Consider the following 26,212-nt stretch of genomic DNA (forward strand, 5'->3'; position numbering starts at 1 on the left):
ATGGATGAACCCTGAAAACATTATGCTAAACAAAATAAGCCAGACACAAAAGGACAAATATTGTATATGTTTGCCTATATGAAGTACCTAGAATAGTCAAATTCATAGAGATAGGACATAGAATAGTGGTTACCAGGGGTTGGGGAGAGGGGAAATGGGGAGTAACAGTTTAATGTGTACAGGGTTTCTGTTTGGGAAGAAAGATGACAGAAGCAAATGGTGGTGGTGGTGATTGCACAATGATGTGAGTGAATGCACTTAATGCTTCTGAGCCCCACCTACTGCATGATACCCTTAAAAATGATTAAAATTGGGGGTGCCTGAATGGCTCAGGGAGTTAAACACCTTCAGCTTAGGTCGTAATCCCAAGGTCCTGGAATAGAGCCCCGTGTCCAACTCCATGCTCAGGAGGGAATCTGCTTGTCCTTCTCCCTTTGCCCCTCCCTCCACTCATATTCTCTCCTGCCCACTCTCTCTCTCAAGTAAATAAAATCTTTTTTTGAAAATGGCTAAAATGGTAAATTTTATGTATATTTCATCACAATTTTTTAAATGGGGGAAAAGGGGAAAAATAAGTTCCTTATGTTCTATGGCTATTAGCCTCTGATTTATTATGTATATTGCAGGGTTTGGAAAATTTTTTAGTCTCTTGTTTTTGTTTTTTGATGCAATCGTTTATTTAATATTTTTGTAGTTTGAGAGTTTTCCTTAGATTTTCTATTCATCCGGTTTGGCATTTTTTGGACCCTCTAACTGTAAAGAATTATATTTATTTCAGAAATGCCTTGTGAAATTTTTTCAGTTTTAGATTATTTTCATCCTCTTACTCTCTAGTTGTTCCTTCTAGAACTCGGGAAAATTTTGGAAAATCTGGAATTATTTTATATGTTTATTATCTCTTTTTTAAATTCTTTCCATCTCTTTAATATTGTATGCTATTCTTTGGGAGAATTCCTCCATTTTCTAGCTTGCTAATTCCTCATTAGTATCTATTTTACATTTCTGTATTGTCAATAAATAAAATTTTGACAATTCTTTTTATTTCCAAGATCTCTAATTTTTTGTTTTGTTTTCCCATAAGAATCTTTATTTTCATTAATGTCTTTTCCTCTATTACTTTTCTGAGGATATGACTTCTATTTCTTTTAACATATCCTCTGTTTAGTCTGTATAACCATAAATTAAATGAAATTATGCTAGGACCAGTAAAGATTGTTAAGAAGTTACAGACTTTTGGACTTAACCAGTTGTAAGCCTCTGTTTTCTATATTTAATGATAAAATTTTAATCTCAGATTTTATTCACAGCTTTTTTTCTCCTCAGCATATTCAGTCTTCATTCATTCATTTATTATATTATTGAGCTCCTTCTGTGTGCTAGACACTCAGAGAACAAAACATAGTCTTTGCACTCATGAAGCTTACATTCTAGTGGAGGTGTTCTCTCTCTCTCTGCAGATTATATCTCTCTGCAACCCTAGAAATCTGTAGAGGAGATATGTATTCTGTTTATTGCATGCATCTCCTTCCCACCTTTTTGAGACCCAGACTCCTCCAAGGGAGAGGGGAGAAACAGGGTCAAGTCTCTTCACCTGACTGGATGAGATTACAATCCTTTTCATTTTGGTTTGTAACTTCTGTTCTATCTCATCCTCTTTGGGATCAGTGAGAAGGAATAATGGCTCCATCAAATCCTGCTAATGAGGGATCCATTCCTGTGAAGTTCCCTGAGGTATCGGTAGTCCATTGCTAGATTAGCCACAACTTTTGGATGCCATCTTGCCAGTAGGATACCGTGCACCTTCCAGTTCATGCTGTTCTTTGGCCACCTGGATGCAACCATCCCAGCAAGACCATGTCCTCAATCTCACCTCTATTCTTTGTACTAGAGGAACCAGAAATTCATGTGGGGTCAGTGCCATGTTGGCCCTCTGTCCTCTTGAAAGTCCATAAGGGAAGGAGAGCTTGGAGAGAGGAGAGAATAGTCTCGTTCCAGGGAAACTACAGGACCATACCAACAGCTTTCTTTCTCATTCCTTTTCTGATGAAGTGGAGATGCTGTTGTGGGCATGAATTATTCATTCCCTGATCAGGCTCTAAGGCGTGAATCCTGCAGGGAAGCCATAACTGAAACACATTCTTCTACTCCTGCACCACCCATAACGTTTTACTCACCCTGAGCCAGTGGCTAGTGCCACTTGCTTATGCCTTCTCAAATTAGAAATATGGGTGTCTTGGGGCGCCTGAGTGGCTCAGTCAGTCAGGGGTCTGACGTCAGCTCAGGTCATGATCTTGGGGTCCTGGGATTGAGCCCTGCATTGGGCTCCCTGCTCAGTGGAGAGTATATCTCTCCCTCTCCTTCTGCCCCTCCCCCCCTCGTGTTCTCTCTCTCTCTCTCACTCAAATAAATAAAATCTTTAAAGAACGGGGTGGGGGGAGAAATATGGGTGTCTTAGTCTGGGTTTCCTCCAGAATGTAGAGGCTGAGGAGGCAAGGCTTGTATGTAGATATTTTATCAGGGAATATAAGGGACTGGGAAAAGGAAGAAAAGTAAGTTCCAAGGCAAGTTGTTGACTTGGCAGCTAGGCCCCTGAGGAGTCAGAGAGAGCATCCTCACAGGCAAAGGAGCAGCATTTCCTCTCCTGGTCCCGTCCTCTATTGGTCCAGATTCCCTGTAGGGTACATTCAAGAGGCCCTAGAGCAGAAAGAGTGATCTGTAGTGCAACTAATGAAGGGGTAGGGGTATAGAATATGAGAAGGAGGATGCAAATGCTGTTTGACGCTGTGCACTCTGTACTGCAGAGATGTGCTCATATACTCCTTTAAATCCCGTCTGTCACAGGGGCCTCTAGATCGTGGCCAGCTGCCATTTCTGCGAGTTCTAATAGAGCAAGCCACAGTGTCTGTTGCTACACAGAGTATAACTGATGAACATCTTCCTCCACCACCACTGGGAGAGATTTCCTTCACCCTTGGCCAGCACTTCAGTGGGTCTGACTTGCTGGCCCCACCTTTGTCCTTGAGGGGTCTGAGCCCCTAGTTTGTTTACATTTTTTGAGTCTTGGTGGCTACAGAGAGCCAGGTTGTACCTGGGAAACACCACATCTGGGAGTGCTGATGTGAAGGACCAATTCTTCCACCCCTTGATTCCTAGTTTGATGGCTCTTGAGGACACAGGACCATATACAGGCTGTTTCACATGTATTACGTTCTGAAGGACAGTGTTCCAACACTGCAGAATTTTAACCCTGAGCTGCTGCAGTACCTGACTCTTCAATAAACAATGCCATTGTTTGTTATGCTGTCTGCTTCTGGAAACGGGGAATATGGGAGAACCAGTGGATCAAGTGATTATCTTTCCATTGTTATAACTCCTTTGCTACAGAGTGGGTCCTGGAGTCTGAGGCAGTGTTGTGTAGGATCTCATGCAAGTAGTGCAGGCACTGTGCAAGCCCTTCAGTGATGGTGCCAGCAGGGCCCAAAGATACAGAAAGACATTCAGTGTCCAGTGGAGATGGCTGTTGCAGCAGGGGTGAATCCCTGCATACTGTACAAGTAGGGTCTGATTTAATCAACTAGCCACCAAGTCTGCCCAGGAAACAGAACTGTATGGCCAGATTTCAGCATCATTTCCCAACTGCTGGCACGTGAGGCATTCTTTAGGGGCAGAGGTTAGGTCAGTCTCGGTAAAAGAGAGCCCCTGCTGGAGAACCTGCACATACCCTTCATACCTGTGCTTCGGCCAGTCTTTGTGGGCCTCTTCCAGAGTGCTGTGATGGTCTAGGAGAGAGAATTGTCGATATGCATAGGATAAATCACTGTTTTTACCTAGTGCCTACAAGGCACCTAGTACCTTTGTACTCTTGATAACAGGAGACAAAGATCCTCCCACGTTGTGCACAATCCATAGGTCCATTTATATGCCTCTTTTCCAAAATTTCTCTCAGCCTTTTTTTTTTTTTTAATCTCGCTCCTTCCAAGCCCCTGAGCAATTAGCCAAGCTATTCACCACTTCTTAGGAGCCTGTATATATCTGTACTTCATGCCCTTTCTCCCTCCATATAAATTGGATGACTGTCTGCAGCTCTGCCTGCTGGAATTGTTTCCCTGTACCAGTCTCCTTCAGGATTACCCCTAAATGGCACTGTAGTACAGTAGGGGGGTCCGCAGTAGTGCTCCTAACAATCCACCCAGAAACTAGGGCAAGTTTTTCTCCTCTATCAGTTGGTTACCAAGAACCGCCACCAAATGAAGAACTGAAGGGCTAATATCAGGGTACTGGGATAGCTGGGGACATCTACTTATGTAATTTACTTGTGCCCTTTGGTCTTGTTTAGGCCTAATTCCAAATAGGCCATTTCCACCATATAAGAGGTTGCCACTGTACCTCCCCAAACCTGTAACTTGGTAGGTTTGACCGTGGTTCATTTTGGACACCTCTGATTGCATTAGTCTCATGATGTCCCGTGGACAGATCCTCAGTCTTCACTAGGGCTGCTATAGCACTCCAGGAGCTGCTGTTCACAAAGCAGGCGGTTTCCTACCATGGAAAGCCTAGCCTAGCTTCAGAACCCTAGGGACCTGCATTGCACTTCTTTTCCTAGCTTTGCCAGAGACATCACACGGCCTCTTTGCCTACCATAGAGCTCTCAAGCTTTAGCAGATATGCTGGGTCACGTGATCTGAGCAGCAGGACCGGCTTGTACCACAGCCTAGACCTGCTATAGAGACTTCTTCTGTTCTGGATTCCACTCAAAACTGCATTTCAGATGACTCCATTAATGGGTCAGAGCAGAATTTTCAAATACAGGTAAAGTCCTACCTACTGCTGTGCCCCATCCTAGTGCTAGGGAATGCAGGTACAACTTGTTCTTTAGCTTGGAGGAGAGATCTCAGAAAGCCACAGGCCATTGGACCTATTAAAACTTTTCTAATGTGGCATCCCCAGAATTTTCGTGGCATGCATTTGACTTCCTAGGGTGTCCAGAATACTTGCCATTTCCTGCTCACCAAGTCCCGTTTGACTGATGTCATCAGTTTACTGGACTAACATGATGTTTTGCGGATCACAAGGCCCTTTAGGACTCTGACAGAGGAGAAAAGGTAACAGGCTCAGGATATGAAATAGAAACTGCTCTCCTTCCCACAATATAAGCTAACTACTTTTGATCTTCTTCACTAATGGGAATTGAAAAGAACACACAGGCCATATCAAGAGCCATATACCAAATGCTAGAGGATGTCTTGATCTGTTCCAGTAAAGGATCTACGTCTTGCCCAACAACTGAGATTAAACCTACCACTTAAGTTTACAGTAGTCCACTGTTAGCTGTCACAGTCCATCTCATTGTGGGAGTCCTGCAGATTAATTGAATGGAGATGAAGTGGAGACTGTCACTACTGCCTGCTGTAATTTTGATGACTATCTCTGTTTTCCCTTGGTATGCAATACTGCTTCTGTTTATTATCTTGACTCCAGTGTAGGGGATAGAATTTCAGGGGCTCCCACTTGGCCCTTCCTGCCATAATGATTCTGAGAACATTATGAAAGTTACCAGCTGCTTTTTCAAAGCTTTTAAAGCAATTAACAGAAGCCAGCCAACTCTACAACCTTTGCAGTTACTGTTAACCGCCCCCCCATGTTGTTCATGTGCCGCAACCACTGTAGAAGCCATTGCTTCATTCCATCCATACCGATCAATAACTATAGACCTTACCACCATTTTTCCAATGAGGGACCCAGTTCCAGAATCTCATTCTGTGTGTCTAATGTCCAGGCCCAGTTTCCGTTTCAGTGTCCTCGCCAGGTTCTTTCCAGAAATCAGCCTGAGACATGAGCTCATTGACAATCTGTTTTGAGGTATGGTCCCAGGGATGGGGAATTGAAACAGAAGGAGGCAGCTAATACCAAGTATCTGCATTTAAGCTGGTCACCATTGTGGGCAGCAGGCTTATTTTTGCCGGAATCTTCAGAAAAACCATGTAAGATACACTGCAGAACTGTCTTGTGACGGGACTGAGGAGGGAGCTTTTATCCACCAGCACCTGTGCTCCATTAGTTAATGACTACCCCATGGTACCTGTGTAAATGGCACATTCCAGTACTCAGGGAGCCCAGAGTGGACAGCAAGAGCGACCTAGAACAGCCGATTGCTGGAGCCATGACTGATGTAAAAGTGGGCTGAGGAAACATGAGGCTGGGCACAGGACACAGGACCGTTAGTCTTCAGGTTTGAGCCTTAGCTGAGTTTCAACCTCCTTTCATGAGAAAAATCCCACTCAACATCCCATTACGCAAGCCTAAGTGATCTTACATTATACTAGAAGTTATTTGCTACCCTATGTACTTGAGATAAAAGTCACCACTAAGAGCACTGATACCGCATTTTTTTTGCTATTTGTATTATTGCAAAAAGGACCAGGGTTTTGATAATACCAAACTTCTTAGCCCATCAGGAATTCTGTTTATAGTGATGTTAACAGTATGAAGATCTGAACTGATCTTTTTCCAAACCCAGCTCTTAGTAAAGCTTGGAGACAGTCAAATTTTTAATCCAAATTATTTTTTAAAACTCAAATCTACATGTAACTATATTACCAACTTCTTTCATGTTCATTTAGTCCAAGTAACTGCCTTTTTGTTGTTTTGTTTTAAAGATTTATTTGGGTGGGGGAGGTGCAGAGAGGATGTGGGGCTCCATCTCCCAACCAGGGAGCCAAAATCAAAAGTTGACCCACTGAGCTACCTAGGTGCCCCATCTTTTTGTTGTTTTTAACCAGTTCCTAAATATTTTGGAACTCTGGTTTTTTAGAAGTTTCTTTTGGTTCATATTTGAATCAGTGCTTCCTTCTTTAGTAAGATTTAAAATTCTCTTTTAAACTGAGTTGTTTTTAGTGAAATATATAGTAGTTATTTGTAATCTTAAATTCTAGAGGTTTTTGTTTGTTTGTTTGTTTGTTTTTTCTTAAATTTGTTCATTTATTTGAGATAGAACTCAAGCAGGGAGAGGGAGAAGCAGATCCCCTGCTGAGAGGGAGCCCTCTTTGGGGCTTTATCCCAGAACCCTGGGATCATGACGTGAGCTGAAGGCAGACGCGTAATGGACTTAGCCACCCAGGCACCCCAAATTCTAGAGTTTTGAAGTGGAACTTAGTTTTCTTGTATTTAAAAAAAAACCCTTAAAATATTTCTTGTGAACTGTGGCAACTTTCATACACTTACATGCTTTTAAAACATGTTTAATTTTGTAATATGAAACATGAGAGCTACACAAGGGCTGAAGAAACAGATGTTATCTGTACTGTTATCCATATTTCTCTACAGATTAAGATTGTTGATATAGCCATATACATAAGATCCTTACAAACATAGTTACAAAGTTGAGAGAAAGCAGGTTGGGAATTGCATTTCAAAATATCACCTGCAGAGGTCAGCAGAGAGCTTAGACTTTGTTTTCTCTTTCTGTAATAGGGCTTTCCTCGCCTAATTTCCAATTACTTATTATTCCGGGCAAAAGTAAATAAAAACAAGCAGTATCCAGACCAGAAAAAGTAATGATTATTCTTCAACTCTAGTTTATCTGAATTCCAGAATTCTGATTTCACCTTAAAAAGAGGAGAAAAGGTAAGTAGCCTTTCTCTGTAGAAGGGAAGCAATGTTCTCTCTCTTTACCTTCTTCATATTTTAGGAAAGAAAGCATCGAAGGCTCCATACAAGCAGAAGAACAGAGGTTATAACTATAACTGGTCTTTGGAAACCTGTATTTTCACCAAAAACTGGTATCTTTTACAGACTTAATTATTCCCAGAAAACTCAGTTTTTAAGTTTATAAATTCTAGATTTTCTACGCAAAGAAGAGATACTTAACCAATCTGTGCTTCAGTTATGCAATTAGTAATATTTGTAAGTCATGCCTTAATAAGCTGTGAATAACATTAAACAATTGAAATAGGACCTCCTCTAAAACTGAAGCAGCTGGAACTATTTTATAATCTTTTTACTTACTTGCCTTGTTATAAAAAGGCTATAGGGCAAATAATCTCTCAACTTTTTTATGATTTCCTTCTCTGCAAAGTGTTCCCATTTATTTCACAAACACTGGCTGGGACCAGGAGACCCATCTCACAGAAGGCCGGCCAGCCGGCCCTGACTGAGCACCGAGTGTGCGCTGAGTGTGCTGATGGCGGTGCATTTCCCATCTTACCTGGAAGGTGTGCTGTACCAGGAGCCGGCAGACCAGACTCAAGCCTGTCCAGCCCCTGGTTAACTCTGCAGTTTTGGACATGTTTCTTACCCTGAGTCCCGGCTTCCTCCATCTGTAAGATGGTACTAATAACACACACTTCAGAAAGCTGGCCAAGTAAGTAACATGATGAAGCTCCTAGCACAGGGACAGGACACACATTTTCCTTTCCTTTTTTCACTGGGTTTCTTCAGTTTCCTCCTAAGAAAACAGAGGAGGAGAAGTTAATGACCTCAAAGGACCCGTTCAGCTCTCTGATTTTATGGAGGATTGTTAGCGCCAGGATCCTCCTAGGCTCATCACTCCAGTGCTCATTGAACATCCTATGTTCGTCGTTGCTTTTTAAGATGCTATCCACAATTGTCTGAGTTATATTTGGACCACAACCCTGAACATTCAAAATGAAATGAAGATTGTAGGGTTGGTGAATTGGGACTTTTGTGCTGTGACTATCACCATTAAATCCTATGCGGCTCCTGTAGGCTTTCAGTTTTTACATTTTCCTCAGCTAAAGGAGAGAAATGAGAGAAACCCCTTCTTACTATCTTGGCTGTACCTCTTTCAGAACTAAATAGAAAACACTGGAAAGAGATGTCGGGTAATAGACCCATGAGATCACCCTAGCAGCTTCTTCCCTTCTCTCCCTGAATGTAAGGACTGTATTCCCTTACGAAGCTCAGTGGCCGTCAGGTATGGGCCTCACTTGCATCGTTTTAAGCCAATGAAACTGAACCAGACTCGTGGGTTCTAGCCTCGCCTCTTTTTGAGGGCTTGAGCAGGTCGGTGTTCTTACCTATGAATCAGGGAACAGGCTCTGATGATCGCTAAGCTCCTTCCACTTCACTGCTGTATAGTACTGGCTTCTCCACACCGTCAGCCGGCCTTAAAGCCAAACATATCCACATGTGTGTGACAAGCGTGGGCAGGTAATAAAGGATAGATGATGAGATATAGCCAATCACCATTATTTTTTTTAAATATCTCAGAGCAAAAAGATGAATTATTATCATCTTGACAACAAAATACATTGGTATTTATAGAAGAGCAACATGATACTTACTATAAGAAGTTATACTGTCCTGCAAACCGCAGTAAATTGTTTTTTATAGATTATTTGTCATTCTAAATAGTCTGTGCTCACTATTTATTCTGCTTTATTCACTCCTCAGCCTCCTTGGTATACCTTCTGTCTTTATTCCATTGAACTAGCACACTCCAGGGCCTCATTAAACTTGTAATCACTAAGTCCATGCATCTTTTCTTACCCTTCTTAACCTTTTTGCTGTAATTAACACCTTTTCTTCCTTTGGCATCTTGCTATGTTGCTTTTCTGCTGACTATTCCTTTTGCCCAAGTCTTTTTTCCCTTGGCATCTCTCCAAAGTTAGATCTTTAGACCCTTGTTCTTTTTGTCCAGATTTTCTCTCCCAAGCATCTCATTCACTCCTGGCTTCCACTCTGATCCCCGTGTATGTGACTCCCCAGTCTAAATCTGCCCTCTGGCCTCTTTCAAGTCTTTGTCCAGCATTTCCAAGTACTAGCCCATTATTTTCATTTTCATGTTCTTCCACCACGTCAGTAGATCTAAAAATGAAACTCGGAATTTTCTTTCAAAGCTCATTCTTCCTTATTTCTTTATGTGTATTAATAGTTCCCCTCCTAACTTTAAAATTGTGGGCATCTTTGACTTCTCAGTGTGTGGCCCCTTGCATGTATCCTTTTCCTTTCCCACTGTTCCTACCTTAGGGCAACTTCTTGATAACTGATTTTGATTTTTGTATTATGTTCCCAGTCATTTTTCAAACCATCTGATAGATCAGCCTACACATAACTTCTGTTATCTCTCACCTCTGCTCAATAAAATCCTCTGCTCATCTGTCTTCACCCACAGCCCGTGACTGCAATCTGTGAGCTCACTCCTTCATGCTCTTCTGGGAAATCCTTGCACTTTTGCCTTACTTGGGCCTATGAAGAACATAACATGGCCTTCCAGCACCAGTCAAATAACATCTTAGAATGTCTTCAGTAGCATGTTTCCCAACCCCATCTCTGCTCAGAAGACTGCTGGAAGTGGCTTCTCCTCCTGAACTCCTGTGGCACTTGGTAGCTAGCTGTACAACTTACGTGGGAATTTTCAAAAGCTGTCTGTTATATCTCTTTGTGTAGCCTACTTTTACATAATGGTCTATTAGCAGTTTAGAAGCAAATATGAAATCTATTTTTATATCATCTACAATATCTAGAATAGTGCCTTCTACATAGATTTCTCGGATTTTTCTGATCCTAGTAAATCCTGAGAACAGAAACTTTTTTGCAAATTACTGGCATTGTATCATCCATAGTAGTGTATAGTTAAGATAAAATCCTACCTTCCAAGATAGGATACAGTACATTCTGTTGAGGAAGAAAGTCTGCTTCTCAGCAGGCCTATCAAATCAACTTAAGTGGTGTTTTTCCAGAGAAGAGGAGACTGTCCAGACTGTGACAGTCCAGAGACTGTCATTAATGCGTAACTTGAGGTAAGTTACTTCACCTCTGTGGACCTCCTTTCTCTACCAGTAAAGTGCAAGTTACCTTTTTAAAAAGGCCTTTTGACTCTTTTAGGACCCTATCAAGATTAGTCATTTCAGAATAGAGCAGGATTCCGTTATTAGAAATCGCCTTTTTGTATTTATGGTGTAAAACATCTGTTACACAGAAAGCAAGCTTCTCAGGCACACAGGAAAGGTATGTGCCCCTGTGTCTGAGCAGCGCTGACGTTGAAATCTGAGGTAGCGCGGTTCTGGCCACCCCCCCCCCTCCCCCCGGCGAACGGGGCGACCTGAAGTGCGCCCGCGGTGCCCACCCGGACGGTCCCAAGGACAGAGGAAAGGCCTGGCTGCTCTCGCGGTGGGGAATATGCTCACGCTAAAAGCTCCTTGAATCATTCGGCTTTTCTTTGGTGCACACACTTACTGGACTTACAGCTTTCTTACTTGAAGTTGTCAAGTTTCCGCCACTGGATTTCTTTCTAAGTGATAGGGTCTGAGAAAAATATCCGTCTGTGGCGAGGACTAGAGTAGATAACCTAGATAAGCAATTAGTTTCCCTTCCGGAATGCTGCCGAAACCAGGAAAACCTTTTTACATTAACCTAAGGTTCCCTCGAGCCTTGAGTTGCTGTAGAAATTCCCAATCTCTTGGAATCTCTTAGAGCCGCCTGCAGGAGAAAAGGGAGCGCGGCAAAGGGGGGCCCGTGTCAGTCACGCTGGGTCACGTGTGCACAGGCCCCGCCCCCATCCCCGCCCCGGGAGCCCCGAGGTCTGGGTGGATCGCGCGGCTGCTGCAGAGCGGTGGCGGCGCGAGGGAGAGCGGAGGCGGATGGCTGCCCGGGAGCCGGGGGCTCGGAGGGGAAGCCTGTGCGCCGGTGCTGCCGCGCTGTAGGGCGGGCTCAGCTCCCAGCGACTGAGGGTTTGCGGGGGCACTGAGGGAAGCATGGTGGCTCATGACGAGATTGGAGGTCTGCTGCCCATCAAGAGGACCATACGAGTCCTGGACGTTAATAATCAGTCCTTCAGGGAACAGGAGGTGAGTCCGAAGGAAGGCTTTCTGATGCTTCGAAGATTTTCCACAGCTTATTAACAGGGTGATTTTAAACTGAACTTTTGGTCTTAGTGTTAAAATGTAGGACTTTGATTTCTGTGCAGGTTTGAGGTGTGTCTGGCTCTGTGGTAGAGGTTTAGGGATTATGGTATGGATAGGTTTCAACGTAGCAAAGCTTGAGTGTACACAGACTTTTATACAAAAAGGACAGGATTTTAAATGTGTATGCTGCTAAATTTGGTTAAATTGGTCACATTTCTGATGCTTAATACATTGTTCTTTTTAACTTGCGCTTATATTACCTAGTCTGAGGAACTGTGTTTCCGGGTAAAAGGAAAATAAGAAAACCTTCAGTGCAAGTTTCACACTAGTGAACAAATGGAAACTAAAATGCTATCTGACCTCGTCCTCGTTTTTATTTTTCTTTCCATATCTAATAAGTTTGTGTGTGCAACTTTTTTTCTTTTTTGAAAGGAAAAAATGTTAAAATATTCAAACCATCAAACCATTATTTCGGTTACTTCTCCCCTCCCTGCTTTAATTGTCTGAAGTCATGGTTTTTACAAGTATTTATGAACACTTAGGAAAATAAGTCAAGTGATTTTTGTGCCATTTAATTTTGACAGTTGATCTAATACTCTATGGATCCTCTTATTTTTACTGCTTATTCTATGGTGTATACTACATTGTCACCTAGAGGACAGAAATAGTGGTCCTGTGTTCAATTAACTATATACTTCTTATCTTGATTGTGGTAATAGTTTCGTGGTTATGTACTTGTATCCAAACTTACCTAATGGTACATTTTCAATATGTGCAGTCTGTCCATACCTCAGCAAAGCCACGTATCGTACGTACACACATCTTCTGGTAGTTCCAGTGCTGCCATCTTTAGGAGTTATGCTTTCATTTGGTATAGTTTAGCTTTGGTTTTTTTCTTTTGTTTTTCCTGTTTGGTTTTGGTTTTTACTTTTATGGTTCAGTTTTCTCAAATGTGTAAGCATTTCCTTTGAGTAGGACAAATCATATATGGCCGTCGGTGTAAATACTGAAACTGATCATCTTTTGGACCATCAAGAACTAGTCTTTTTTGGTTGGTATCGGGCACCAGCCATGTTTCTGACATAGAAAGATTTAAAACACCGGAATGTTATTAGGTTCTTAGTACTAGCAACAACAGCCTTTAAATAAATGACTAAATGTGACTATTTCTAAGTAGAAAGCAAAGAAATCTTATGTAATTTTAACTCTTTTATCTTTTTATAAATATTTTTTCATTTCTTTTTTCTTATTTTAAAGTTCTTGGCAATGAGAGAAGATTATGCATCCAATAACCCAAACAAATAAACCCAGATATATACTGGGTTTTTTTGTTCTTGTTTTTAACTACGATTTTTTTTTTTTTTTTTTTTTAAGTAAACTCTATGCCCATTGTGGGGCTCAAACTCATAACCCCAGGGTCGAGAGTCTCGTGTTCTACTGACTGAGCCCCTATTTTTTTTGTTTGTTTTTAAGTGTTGATTTGGTTGACTATAGAAGAGACCCTCCTAGTCTCTTTCATGACATTAGTAGAAAAAAACTTTTTATTTTAAAAAAACTGCATTTACAAGTTTTCCATGTTTTTGTTTTTATGTGCAAGGTACATCCTAGTAAAAGACTTAAAATGCATCTTAACAACGTTCTGTTTACAACTGGATTAGCAAAATAAATGGAGACATTATAAAAAGTCGGTCTAAAAACAGATATCCTAAAATAATGCATGCGATTGGCTGGCTGAACTAGATAGTCTGGTTAAAACCTCGCCAAAATAAACAACGTAAATCTATGTTCAAGGTATTGTATTTTTCCATCTCTGTGAACTTTGGCCCTGGTGGAAGATTGGCTGTAGGAGAAAGTTCTTGTGTATGGAAATCTTGTTGGTATTCCTTGTTTATTCTCATAGATGTTCAGAGTGTCTTTTGAAGAGTGTATGTAGTTCACCGTCTGCACTGGCTCTTTTTAAGCTTTTTGTATTTACCGTGACGCTGCTAATAGCACCACAGAATGGTAACAGCAGCAGCAGCAAAACCTCGTAAGCCTTATTTTTGTGATGGTGAAACAGGTGGACTCCTGCCCCTCTCTGCCTTCACCACCTCGAAACACTGTGCCTGCATCCTGTGTGTGCCAAGTGGCAAATGTGGGTGTAATATCAGTTCTCAAAAAATTCTGTCTTTGAAATAGTTTTGTGACCAGTGCTAATGTTTAGGTTCTTAATAACCAAACCAACATCATTCGGACGGTTCATCTGGATCTCTAAAGAAAAACTCCTTTTGGTTGTAGCTTACATAGGTGGAATCCAAACCTGTATTTTAAAAGAAATTTTTGTTCCATCCTTTAAGGTGACCCTATAATATAATAGGTGACTGCCTAATCTGTGTCACTTTGCTACAGAAGTTTCCCCTGTGTGATACTTTTTCTCAAATACTGTATGCGTATCCTAAGGTTAGAGGTGAACCATCTTCAGCTTTACATTTCAATCATACTTTTTAAGTTATTGAAATTTTTCATACTCTTGAAATATATATTCTAAAAGTTTGTGTTGCATCTCCTAAACATTCATCACATATGTCCTTTTAGGGAGGGAGTGGGTCCTTTACTTTTGGATCCCCAAAAACATGTGTGAAAAGTACAGAGGTAGCTATCCCACCCCCCATTACCTGATTTAGTACTGCACTTACTTACTTACTTACTTACCAGGGCATTTGAAGAGTCTTGTGCTCTAGTGACGGAGCTAGCCTGGAACTCTTACCAAGACCGTTGAGATCAGATGAACTAAGACTGCCATGTCCTTTGTGAAGATGGGAGATAGTTGGCTTTCTGAAGAACTGTAGAACATATTTAACTACCAAATACTGCTCACCATGAATATCCCACCACCCTAAACGGATTGCATATTAATTTCAGAAAGATGTTTTAGATATATTTAACATTTAACTTTTTTTTTACTTTTAACTTTTTATTATTTATGTAACATTTTATTGTTTATATAATTATTATATAATAACTAACATTCAATTAAACCTTAATTCTGTAGTCTTAACTTTAAATACCACATAATTTTGAGTTACCAGGAAATAAGTAGTTGAACAGTAACTGATCCTATAAAGATAAGAATTTTTTATCATTAACCTGATTTTAATATAATAAAATAGGCCCAAAAATCTTGTCCTCCCATCCAAACTAACTTTTCTTTCCAAGTTCAGTGGGAAGAGCACATTTCCAAAGATGTGTTAAGTTGAAATGACTGATCTTGTGACTTACTAGGAAGTCAAATTTGTTATGTTTTAAACAGGGAAGAGGAATTAACCCGTGTTTCCAAAAAGTAGAACAGAACCTTCTGACAACTGCTTTGTTTCTAGTTAGCATTGGCATATCTTACTTTGTGAGGAGGTAATTATATCTCTGCTCAAACAGAAGACTCTTTGTACTGTCTTTACTAAATAGAAAGGAATGCCTTCTGCCGGACCTTCTGCCCATGCATGTGTCACTTCAGTCTTGCACAGATGTGTGTTATAAAGGCATCCGCACATGTCCTTGGCCACGCAGTGTGTCATTTTACTACGTATCTTGAAGGCTTCTTTTTTAGTCATTTAACATTTGCACATTAGTGGTTTTATATTCAAAGTTTTACTTTGGGGTTAATTACTTTGTTGGGAGAGAGTTGGTTTGGAACTCTACCTCTTAGGGCCTTCAAAGACCTGAGCTGGTCTTTGAAGGCCTTATCTGCCCAGTCTCCTTACTTAGTAAGTCACATACCCTTCTGATATGAATGTGTACCTTTAGGAGTTAAAATAGGCCTTGCGTCATTGAAGATTCAAATCAATGAAGGTTCTTTCCAGGGAATTTTAACTCTTTCTGCCATTTTATTCTTAAATTAGTAGTAAGAGGACTATTTTTACTCCATTCTCTCACCCCTTACTTTTTTATATGACATTAGTCATATCAAAGAATTTTTAGAAAAAAAGTTTTCATCTGTCATTTTTAAAAGGTAATTTTTACGTGTTGTCTTTATTTTTATTTTATTCTTTATTTTTAATTATATATCCTTCTGAATTATCATCAGAATTATTTTGTCAAGTATGCCACAGTTGTCAAAAGCACCAAATACAAATAAATATATTCCTTAGACATGTAAAAAGACAGACCTGATGTTCTTTATTTCAGTAGCTGTAGGAGTCACCTAATGCTGTCCCTCCATTTCTCTAGCAGTAAAATTAAAATAATGTGATCTGTAAAGTTTTGAGATTCTTGAATGATTAAGTGATGTGTTTACTAAAGTATTATTTTTGAGACAATATGTGTAGAATAACTATTTCTTCTCAGCTTGTATGTATTTTTCCTTGAAGTTAACAAATTAAATATTTGAAAGAGAACCTAATTATTCATAAATCCCAGTGTTTATGTAGTAAGTGGAAATATTTCTAAGAATGTTAGTAATAGCAGAAACTTAATGTGTTCTAGGCATTGTTCAGGCCACTTAAACATATCTTACTTAATCTTCATAACAACTATACAAGAGAAGGTCTAATATTAACCCCATTTCACATATGAGAAGACTGAGGCCCAGGACATTCCTTAGCAGGTGCTAGAACCAGGATTTGGGCCCAGTCAGTCTGATCCAGACCCTGAGTTCTCTCCTAACCCTGTCCTGCCTCTGCTTGCGCACATCCCGTGACGGGGTGCTCTTCCTTCCGAGTTGGCCCGTTCCGGCAGCAGAGAGGTTCATTTAAAAGCTATTCTCTAACTGAAGTACTTAAGAATGAAATGATACGATGTCTGGGATTTGCTATAAAATAGATGAAGCAGTTCTCACACCAAAAACTGCTGAAGCTGAGTGATAAGTAACCTGGGATCCATTATGCTGTTAACTTTTCACTTTTGTATGTGTTTGAAATCTTTCATAATAATCAGGTACTTTTTAAAAGTGACTCTCTATTAAACTAAAAAGTTCTATAGAATTCTGGAATCTATTGTCTTTGTTTTCATTTTAGTTTTTCTTTTGTGCAGTGATAATATTTGTTCTGTTCTCAAAGTGATACTTAGCTGGCCTTTCTCATACCATTAGTTTTTTTAATAGTTTACTGTTACTCAATAGTGTTCTTAGTATTTTAACAATAAAGGACAACATTCATTTTCAGAGTTTCATGTTTCTCTATTTTATAATGTACAAATACTGGTTTTTGAGAGTGTTCAACTTTGTCCAAACGTGGTTGAAACCATTACACCTAAACACACATTTAGTGTAATCTGTTTTTGTTTTTACAGGAGCCAAGCAATAAAAGAGTTCGACCTCTTGCTCGGGTCACATCTTTGGCAAATTTGATCTCTCCTGTAAGAAATGGAGCAGTCCGGCGCTTTGGTCAAACAATTCAGGTAAGCAAGTGATGGGGCTGGGAGGTGAGTAATGTAGTAAGGGGACTTTCTACAGAAGCCTAAAATTTTTATTTTTCTTTGAGTTGTACAAACAGTTTTACACTATTATATTTAAACATAAAGCTTTGTGGTTTTTTTTAACGTGCTAGTAAGGAATATTTTTACGAGAATGGTATTTATATAACTCCATTATATTAAGTTACATCTTATATCAAAGCAGTCTTAGATAGTTTTTATTCCCAGAAATGTAATTTTGGCTGATAAATATTTTAGAATGGTAGATTGAAGCTTGAGAAATTCTCAGAACTTTGTTTTTAATTTGTCTATTTTTTTAAGAAAAAGGAATAATTACTATATCCTTTAACCCTCTCTTTTGTTCACCTCTTTTTCTTTCTCTTTTCTTTCTTTTTTTTTTTTTTTTTTTTTTTTTTTTAATTTTAAGTCATTTACCCTTCGTGGTGACAGCAGATCCCCGGCTTCTGCCCAGAAGTTATCAAGCAGGTCAACAGTCCCAACTCCTGCCAAACGGAGAAGCCGCGTCCTGTGGTCAGAGATGTTAGACGTCAATATGAAAGAGTCTTTAACTACCAAAGAAATCAAACGACAAGAGGTGAGCTGGCATTCAGTAGCAAGGCTGTATTTATTGGCTTATCCTTAAAAAAAAATCGTCCCTGTGTTTTAAACATGTGTTTTGTCAGAAGAATAGCAAACTAATGCTTAAGGCAGAAATCAGCTATGCTTTAATATCTCCGTCGTGACCCATCACCCACGCTGAGCAGCAGCACTCTGACGAGTGGTGGTCCTTAAAGTTAACTCTAATGGAGTGAAGTTGTAAGACATAATGGCAGCCTCTTATTTGAGATTCCATTCTGAATTACAGTCTTCACACGGAGTCACTTTAAAAAGCACTCTTCAAAACGTCAATTAAATAATGATAAATATCCATTGCCTATAATTTTCCTTTCTCAAAAGAAGGAATGACCTATAATGTTTGCTGGATTTTTTTTTCCTCTTTAGGCGATATATGAAATGTCCCGAGGTGAACAGGATTTAATTGAGGATCTCAAACTTGCAAGGAAGGTCAGTAAATAACTTTTTATCACATGCCCTAGTCGTAAAAAATTATATTTCACAAATTATAAACTTCTTATTGGCTTCAAATCTCTTCAAATATGAATATCAGTAAGAGAATGTGTTTGAGTAGTTCTTTTATGTATCACAAATAGAATCCACGCATAGCTTTTATATAGTTAGTCATGTTTGCATTCAAGGAAGGTCTCTCATCATGTTTTATTTGCTTGATTTCTTTGGTGACATACTTCTCCTCTTCTGATAGGCCTACCATGACCCTATGTTAAAGCTGTCTATTATGTCAGAAGAGGAACTCACCCATATATTTGGTGATTTGGACGCTTACATACCTCTCCACGAAGGTAAGAGATGCTATTTAATTTTCATTCGTATCTGAACAGCATTAACAAAGGTTGTTGTGGTGGTGGTGGTGGTTGTTTAGAGAGAGCAAACGGGGTAGGGTGGGAAGGGGCAGAGGAAGAGGGAGAGAGAGAATCTCAAGCAGGTTCCATGACCAGGACAGAGCCCGACATGGGGCTTTTTGTCATGACCCTGAGATCATGACATGATCCGAAATCAAGAGCCAAATGCTTAACCAGCTGAGCCACCCACGTGCCCCAACACAAGTTGTTTTGAATATAAACTGCTGATTTAGTGCTGAATTATTTATTTTCTTAAATAAATAAATAATAAATTATTTATTTTCTTAAATAAATTTGTTATTGCTATTTCTGCCTTTTTTGCATTTCAGACTTACTGGCAAGAATAGGAGAAGCAACCAAACCTGGTGGAACAGTAGAGCAAATCGGTCCCATTCTTGTGAACTGGGTATGTAGTGAATTGCTTACACAAAATAGTTTTTTACATATATGCCAAGTAAACACCGTAAGAAGTTATGGTGTTTACTTAAAAAAATACTTTATGAATGATATGGTTTTATTTGTTTTAAAAATATGTTCCTCTTTGGACACAGTTCCCATGTAATTTGTTTTGTTCCATTAACATTTGAGTGCCTGCTAGATGCTAGGTGCTATTCTAGGAGGGACCACTGGGGATTCAGTGATGACCGACGTCTCTACATTTATAATCTAGAGAAAGGATAGTCAAGTACATACACAGTCTCAAGTGTGGTGATGCCCATGGTAGAGGAACTCAGATGCCCTGAGAATAGAGAAGACTAGCATCGACTGAGGCTGAGAGAAAGTAGAAGTCATGGGTCTTCAGTTGGATTTAGTCAAATTATAGGGAAATTAGAAAAGGACATTCTGATGTTGGCTCAGAACACTACCCTACCCAATTATCACCTGCAGGGAAATTTTCGCAGCTTATTTAAACTTTGAGAATTAGCTGTAAATTCTGTGTTTGTTTTCACAAAAACATGTATCATACCATGTTTTCTCTTACTCTTCTTCAGTTGCCAGGCTTGAATGCTTACAAAGGCTACTGTAGTAACCAGCTGGCAGCCAAAGCTCTTCTTGATCAGAAGAAACAAGATCCACGAGTCCAAGACTTCCTCCAGCGATGTCTCGAGTCTCCTTTCAGCCGAAAACTCGATCTTTGGAGCTTCCTAGATATTCCCCGAAGTCGTTTGGTCAAATACCCTTTACTGTTAAAAGAAATTCTTAGACACACTCCAAAAGACCACCCTGATGTTCAGCCTCTGGAGGAAGCTGTAAGTCCAGTAAATGATTCATATGTTTTTCAAGTTTATATATTAGCTGGCCTTAGAAAGGTAAACAGTGATACTCTCAAGTCTTAGGCATTGGGCAGCATGGTGAAACGTTCTGTTGTTTTTTAAAGTACCCAATACAGTAATGCACTAAGCAATAAAGAGACCGAACTCACTGTATACTTACATTTTAATCAAAAGACTAGATGCTAACATATGCTCTCTTCCACTAGCTAGCTGTGTAACTTTGGGCAAATCACCTAATTTAGCTGAGGCTGTTTTTCATCTGTAAAATGAAGGAACTGACTGAACTATCAGATTTCTAGAGTCCCTTCAAGCTTTTAAGTCATTTTAATAGAATGTTTTAGCCCTGCAGGGAAACAGAGTAAAGTTAATATGCTAAAAATGCTTCATTGATTTCTTGATTTTTAGATATTGATAATACAAGGAGTTCTCTCTGATATCAACTTGAAGAAAGGTGAATCAGAATGCCAGTATTACATTGACAAGCTGGAGTATCTAGATGAAAAGCAGAAGGATCCTAGAATTGAAGCAAGCAAAGTATTACTCTGCCACGGGGAGCTGAAGAATAAAAGTGGACACGTGAGCATATTTTCATACTCACTAATCCGAAGCTATTCCTTTCATCCTTCTACCTTGTTCAGTTTTTTCTGCCTAAGTCATGGAGCAGGCTTTAAAATAAATTCATCAGACAGTGAAAGAAGGTTACTGGTTTTTATTTTATGTTAACAGCTTTCATAAAGCAAACTTTGGTTTCTTTTGTGACAGAATGACTTAAATGTCTTGGTGGAGAGCAGTTTATACTTTATTTTTTAGTTTTTTTTTTTTTTTTTATTTATTCATTTGACAGATAGAGATCACAAGTAGGCAGAGAGAGAGGAGGAAGCAGGCTCCCCGCTGAGCAGAGAGCCCGATGCGGGGCTCGATCCCAGGACCCTGGGATCATGACCTGAGCCGAAGGCAGAGGCTTTAACCCACTGAGCCACCCAGGCGCCCCTATTTTTTAGTTTTGAAGCATAAATCAACTTGTTTGGCTAGGAGTTCCTTTCTAAATAAATTACTAGTTTTATAATAAAGCATATCCTTCAGAAAATTTTTCAAAGAGTATATAGTGATGGAAGTAGCTTTTAGCACTACTAAACAAATTTCTACAGTAGATTGAATGAAAGCAAACTAATTTTTTAAATATTAATTATAAAAGTACCTGCTAGAATAAAACGTAAGCATGGAATTTTTTTTTCTAAGATTTATTTATTTATTTGTGACAGAGAGCACCTGAGCTGGGGGAGGGGCAGAGAGAGAGGGAGAGAGAATCCCAAGCAGATTCCATGCCCTCCGTGGAGCCTGACATGGGGCTCGATCTCATGACCCTGAGATCACGACCTGAGCCAAAAACCAAGAGTCAGACACTTAACTGACTGAGCCACCCAGGCGCCCCAGTGGAATGGTATTTTTTTTTCATTAGGTGCTTTTCAGAAAGAAGCCCAGTTATTTGGGTTTGGGGTTTTTTGGGGTTTTTTTAAGTTTTTATTTTAATTCCAGTTTGTTAACATACAGGGTAGCACTAAGTTCAGGTGTACAATATAGTGATTCAGCAATTCCATACATCTCCAGTGCTCATCACAAGTGCTCTCCTTCATCCCCATCACCTGTTTGCCCCTAGAAACCCAATTTATAAGTTGAGGTTCTTTTTGGAAAAAGTTGAAACCTGACATCTCTGATTTCTATCATGAAGCCTAATTGTTCTATAAAGCTTACATTTCTGTGGGACAAAAAGAGCCATTAACATTTACCAGCTTGCATTTTTTTAATCCTTATATTGTTAGAAAACTGGTATACAATACTGGTGTTTCCAGGTGTGTTACTACTGGTAGGTCTTTGTGGTGCATGGAGTTTACTCACCTGCTCCTTACTTAATGTAATGTTACATACTGATAAAAGTAAGTTTTATATCATCTGAGATTAGAAAAGTTCTCCAAGTAGAACATGCGTAGCCTTGAAACCACGGTCTTTATGGGGTCATTTGTAAGGATGGATTTCACTCACTTAAAATCACAAAGTTTCACATTTAGGATGTATTTGTTTCTTGTTTCTCTAGAAACTTTACATATTCCTGTTTCAAGACATCTTGGTTTTGACTCGGCCTGTTACACGAAATGAGCGTCACTCCTATCAGGTTTATCGGCAGCCAATCCCTGTCCAAGAGCTGGTCTTGGAAGACCTGCAGGATGGAGATGTGAGGATGGGAGGGTCCTTTCGAGGGGCTTTCAGCAACTCAGATAAAGGTAAAAATACAAGCTTTAAGGTAGTTTACAGAAACAGAAACTCAGAATGTAAATGAATTTAGCTTTAATCTTTAAGAATTCTGTCCTTACACAAAAAGTTGTTAATGAAATGGATTTCATTGTCCTGTACCTACCTGTTCCGCCCCTGAAACAGTGGCCAGGTGCTTTGTTGCTCTGACACCCGCAGGCGCATTGCATAAGTGCCTGGTGGGCCTGGGATAGGAACAGCACCACCCGTAGTAAGACTGTAGGCTGACTTCATTTTTCAATAAACTTTTCAAAAAGTCTTTTTTACATTTTTTATTCTTCTAGCTAAAAATATCTTTAGAGTTCGCTTCCAAGACCCCTCTCCGGGCCAGTCACACACTCTGCAGGCCAATGACGTGTTCCACAAGCAGCAGTGGTTCAACTGCATCCGCGCCGCCATTGCTCCTTTCCAGCAGGCTGCTGGCCCAGCCGAACCGCAGGGCTTGCCGGAGCTCCACGAGGAGGGCGAGGAGAACAGCCCCTCTGCTGGGAACATCCGAGCCCAGAGAAGGGCGTCCACGGCATCTAGTGTGACTCAGGTCCAGGTCACTGGAGACGCTGCAGAGAGCGGCTGCCCAGTGCACACAGCAGAGGACGTGAAGAGTGCGAAAGTTCACCAAACACAGCCTGGCTTCCGAAAGGCCAGAGACAGAGCCCAGTTCAGTGGCAAACGGAAAGAGACTCTGGTATAAAGGAAGTTCTGTGTTTTAACTGGTGGAGAGACTGTTTATTTATAAATGTGTACAGTTTGTTTTTTCTTGTAATGTGAGCATGGGAGCACTGCAGGACTGCTTAATACCAGTCTTAACATTTGTTATGTTTTTGGTTGGTTTGGGTGGTTGTTCCTTTTTTTTTTTTTTTTTTTAAATGGCAGCTAAAGATACGTGCAGATTGCTATTAAACTGTAGCCTTTTTTTTTTTTTTAAGATGTTTTCCCCAGATTATTTAGAACATGCAAACCTGATCTTTTTAATCAAATGAAATATTTATGAAATGGATTTTCTCCTTATCCTGCATTCATCATGATTTTCTAATACCAGCCATTGTGATATTTACAATATTTGCGAAAAACCAAAGTTTTGCAAATACTGGGATTTTACCAGTGTTTCTCTGATAAACTTTGTTTGCAAAATTTGAAATTGTAGAATTGGCACCTAAAATCTTCCTGCAGTATATGTTTATGATATTTCAGAACTTACACTGAAACATAAAACTCATCAAGTTTTCTGTTTTATCAACTGGAATGCCTTATATTTGTTTTTCACTGCACATTCCTCATTTTTCATCCATTTAACCTGCCAATTATTTAATTTTTTTAATCTGTAAAGTAGTTTTTAGTGTCTGCTTTTATTTTTTTACTTTGATGCCTTTGCCTTTTCAAATTGGCATGTCTTTATTTTTCTTCTTTGATTAAAAATGTGTGTGTATGTATGTGTGTGTGTACGTATATATATATATGTGTGTGTGTGTATATATATATATATATATATCTTTTTTTTTAAATCATATTAACTTTACCAAGTGAAACCAAGCCATACTGTTTTTGAGCCAATTAAGAACATTGCAATTTTTAAAGTGTAGCACGTCAGAGTGGTGAATACACGGGAAATGACTCCCATGTATTCGGGACTACCGAAAGAAAAACGCCATAAGGTTTTTGTTGGAAGTTTCAGTGTTGTCTGAAAAACCAGAGGGAAGGCAGTTGACTGATAGTAAGTTTAGAAGAACTGTACACACAAAAAAAGAGGGCCTATGAGAGTGAGTAGTTTTGTCTTAAAGTAAAAATGTCTGGTTGCACCAGAACATGAAAGGAGATAGTAAAAGCTAAACTTGAGGGTGTGTAGTAAGTCGTAGAAGGCTTGGGGGAAGTGACTTTTATTTGCCTTGGTTTATGGGTTTGAAAGGAAACAATGAAATGTGTTGAAAATTTGACCATATTAGATCAGTTTTGGTGGATTTATTCACAAGAGGGGAAAAAAGACTAATGAATTTTTTCCTGTAAAGTGTTTCTGTTCAAATGAGGCATAGTATTTAAGGAAGGAAGACTAAAGCCCTGTGTCATGGCACATCTATATTGGTGATCCGCTCAAGTAAATGTTGACTATTATGTGAATTCTATCTGGCCAGTGGAAATGAAAATTGAAAAAGACTGTAAATAGATAATCCAATGATTTCTCTGTATAAATGAATTATACAATTAAAAAAAAAAAGCACACACATAATCACCTTAAAGTTTTCTTGGCTGGTGGATATTGGGGGACATTTGCCAGGATGTGCTAGTTCAGTAGAAGATGTATTGGCAAGCCTCACAAAAGTTTTTAAAAATCATAAACAAATCCTTGAAATTCATTGATAGTAAGGGAAAGACTGAATTATAAGGACAAGTTTTGTGAATTTCTTACACAATTTCTTAGAATACAGTATACTCAGAACTAGCTATTGGATTGAAGACCGCTGAACATGTAGCCACATTCTAGATAATATTAGTAAAGCTAATAGCGAAGCATCCTGATTAATTTCAGATTTTAATTTAAGTGTCTCCGGTTTCTAAGTTTGGAAATGCAAAGTCAAAAGTATAGGTTACATCAACCGTTGTGATCTGAAAAGTCAGCAAGGTTTCTGATCATTTCTAGAGATGTTATATAGAATATTCTTTCCAAAATTACCTTGATCAGCTTCTGAAGTTACAGAAACAAGTATAAATGCTATTAGTAGAATGATTTTTTTTTTTTTATCAAAAGCTCTATTTTCTTTTGGTTCATACAAGGGAGAAAATAATTACATGGAAACTGAATAATTACATGGAATGAACACTTCATAAATTGTATCTATATTTGAGAGCATTTGATGATCCGGCTAGTAGTTTTCAAACCAGTACGGGCATCAGAATCACCAGGGGTGCTTTAAAAAAAAAAAAAATGTAAGTGGGCCTACCCCTAACTCTTCCTGCAAATACCCATTTCACTGATTCAGGATCCCGGGGAGAAGGTGGTAGGAGTGAGGGCTGATGATTTGTATTTGTGAACACTGTAAACCCTCCCTCCTAGTAACTCTGATACAGCGAACTCCTTGGGCAGCACTTCCTAATCAGGGATCCAGCCAATAGCCATTATGTACATGATCCACAGTATCGGTCTCTATCTACTGACTTCTCAGTTTGCCTCAAAACTACTCAGGCTCTGTTGAAGTAAGTCTGATTTTTCTTTTCTTTTCCAACGTCTTTCAGTGAGTGTGCTTAAATATTTTGAGCAAAGTTAGTCTCTGCTTGGGAAGGTCTTTTTAAACTCAGGGTGTGTGCACGCAAGGTGGTACGGGGAAGCTAAGGCTTCCACCCGCATTAACTCGGGCAGTCCGTGGGAAGCCGGTGTCCTTTGGTCACCCTGGAATCTGTTGAGACGGACATTTCCTCGACTGATTCAGGTGACCAGTCACTTCTGTGCAGCTGGCTCTACTTTCGTTTATGCTTTTCTCAATATGCAGATCTACCACAGTACTTGGTTATTCAGTATATATATATATCTAACTGTAATATTACTAAATTAATTTTACAAACATCAGATGCCTGGTTGAGGAAGGCTTCCATCTGTCAGTCTTGGTAGCTGAGATGCAGGCAAAGCGGACATCTTACAGTTCGTCTTCATCATACTCCTCAATTAAAATTCCTGCCTGTCCCTAGAGATGAAACCGGCCTTCATTGTGCTCAGAAGTCCAAGGGATTCAAGGGACATGATACCTCAGTCTCCTTGGGCTTTTCTCAAGCAGCATTCAAGAATACCTATGAAAGAGTAAGTGTCTCTTTGTCCATTGAGCCTGATTCCCCTGAGGGAAATGTCCTATCAAAGAAAATCTCCCTCACTTCAGAGGACTCCAGAGTCTCCTAGATCCCAAGGAATTTCGATTGTTGC

At 39.6% G+C, this 26,212-nt stretch overlaps 1 protein-coding gene across 2 annotated transcripts in view; it reads left to right on the forward strand.

The window, feature by feature from the left end:
- LOC111158622 (neuroepithelial cell transforming 1) overlaps positions 1-23,140 on the forward strand; it is a 58,532-nt gene extending 35,392 nt beyond the window's left edge. Inside the window, exons 1-10 of one of the 2 annotated variants that reach the window (XM_022520768.1) lie at positions 11,610-11,807; positions 17,127-17,234; positions 17,677-17,844; positions 18,252-18,314; positions 18,571-18,667; positions 19,057-19,133; positions 19,720-19,977; positions 20,407-20,577; positions 22,094-22,280; positions 22,593-23,022. In XM_022520768.1, coding sequence (XP_022376476.1) covers positions 11,715-11,807; positions 17,127-17,234; positions 17,677-17,844; positions 18,252-18,314; positions 18,571-18,667; positions 19,057-19,133; positions 19,720-19,977; positions 20,407-20,577; positions 22,094-22,280; positions 22,593-22,999 — 1,629 coding nt within the window. In that variant the 5' untranslated portion in view covers positions 11,610-11,714 and the 3' untranslated portion in view covers positions 23,000-23,022. Of the gene's footprint in view, positions 1-11,609; positions 11,808-17,126; positions 17,235-17,676; positions 17,845-18,251; positions 18,315-18,570; positions 18,668-19,056; positions 19,134-19,719; positions 19,978-20,406; positions 20,578-22,093; positions 22,281-22,592 lie in introns of those variants that run through there. The other variant, XM_022520767.1, reaches the window with a different exon arrangement.
- Positions 23,141-26,212: the final 3,072 nt, after the last annotated feature.

Source organism: Enhydra lutris, unplaced genomic scaffold, assembly GCF_002288905.1.
Source record: "Enhydra lutris kenyoni isolate GAN:26980312 unplaced genomic scaffold, ASM228890v2 scaffoldscaffold61, whole genome shotgun sequence".
NCBI lineage: Eukaryota > Metazoa > Chordata > Mammalia > Carnivora > Mustelidae > Enhydra > Enhydra lutris.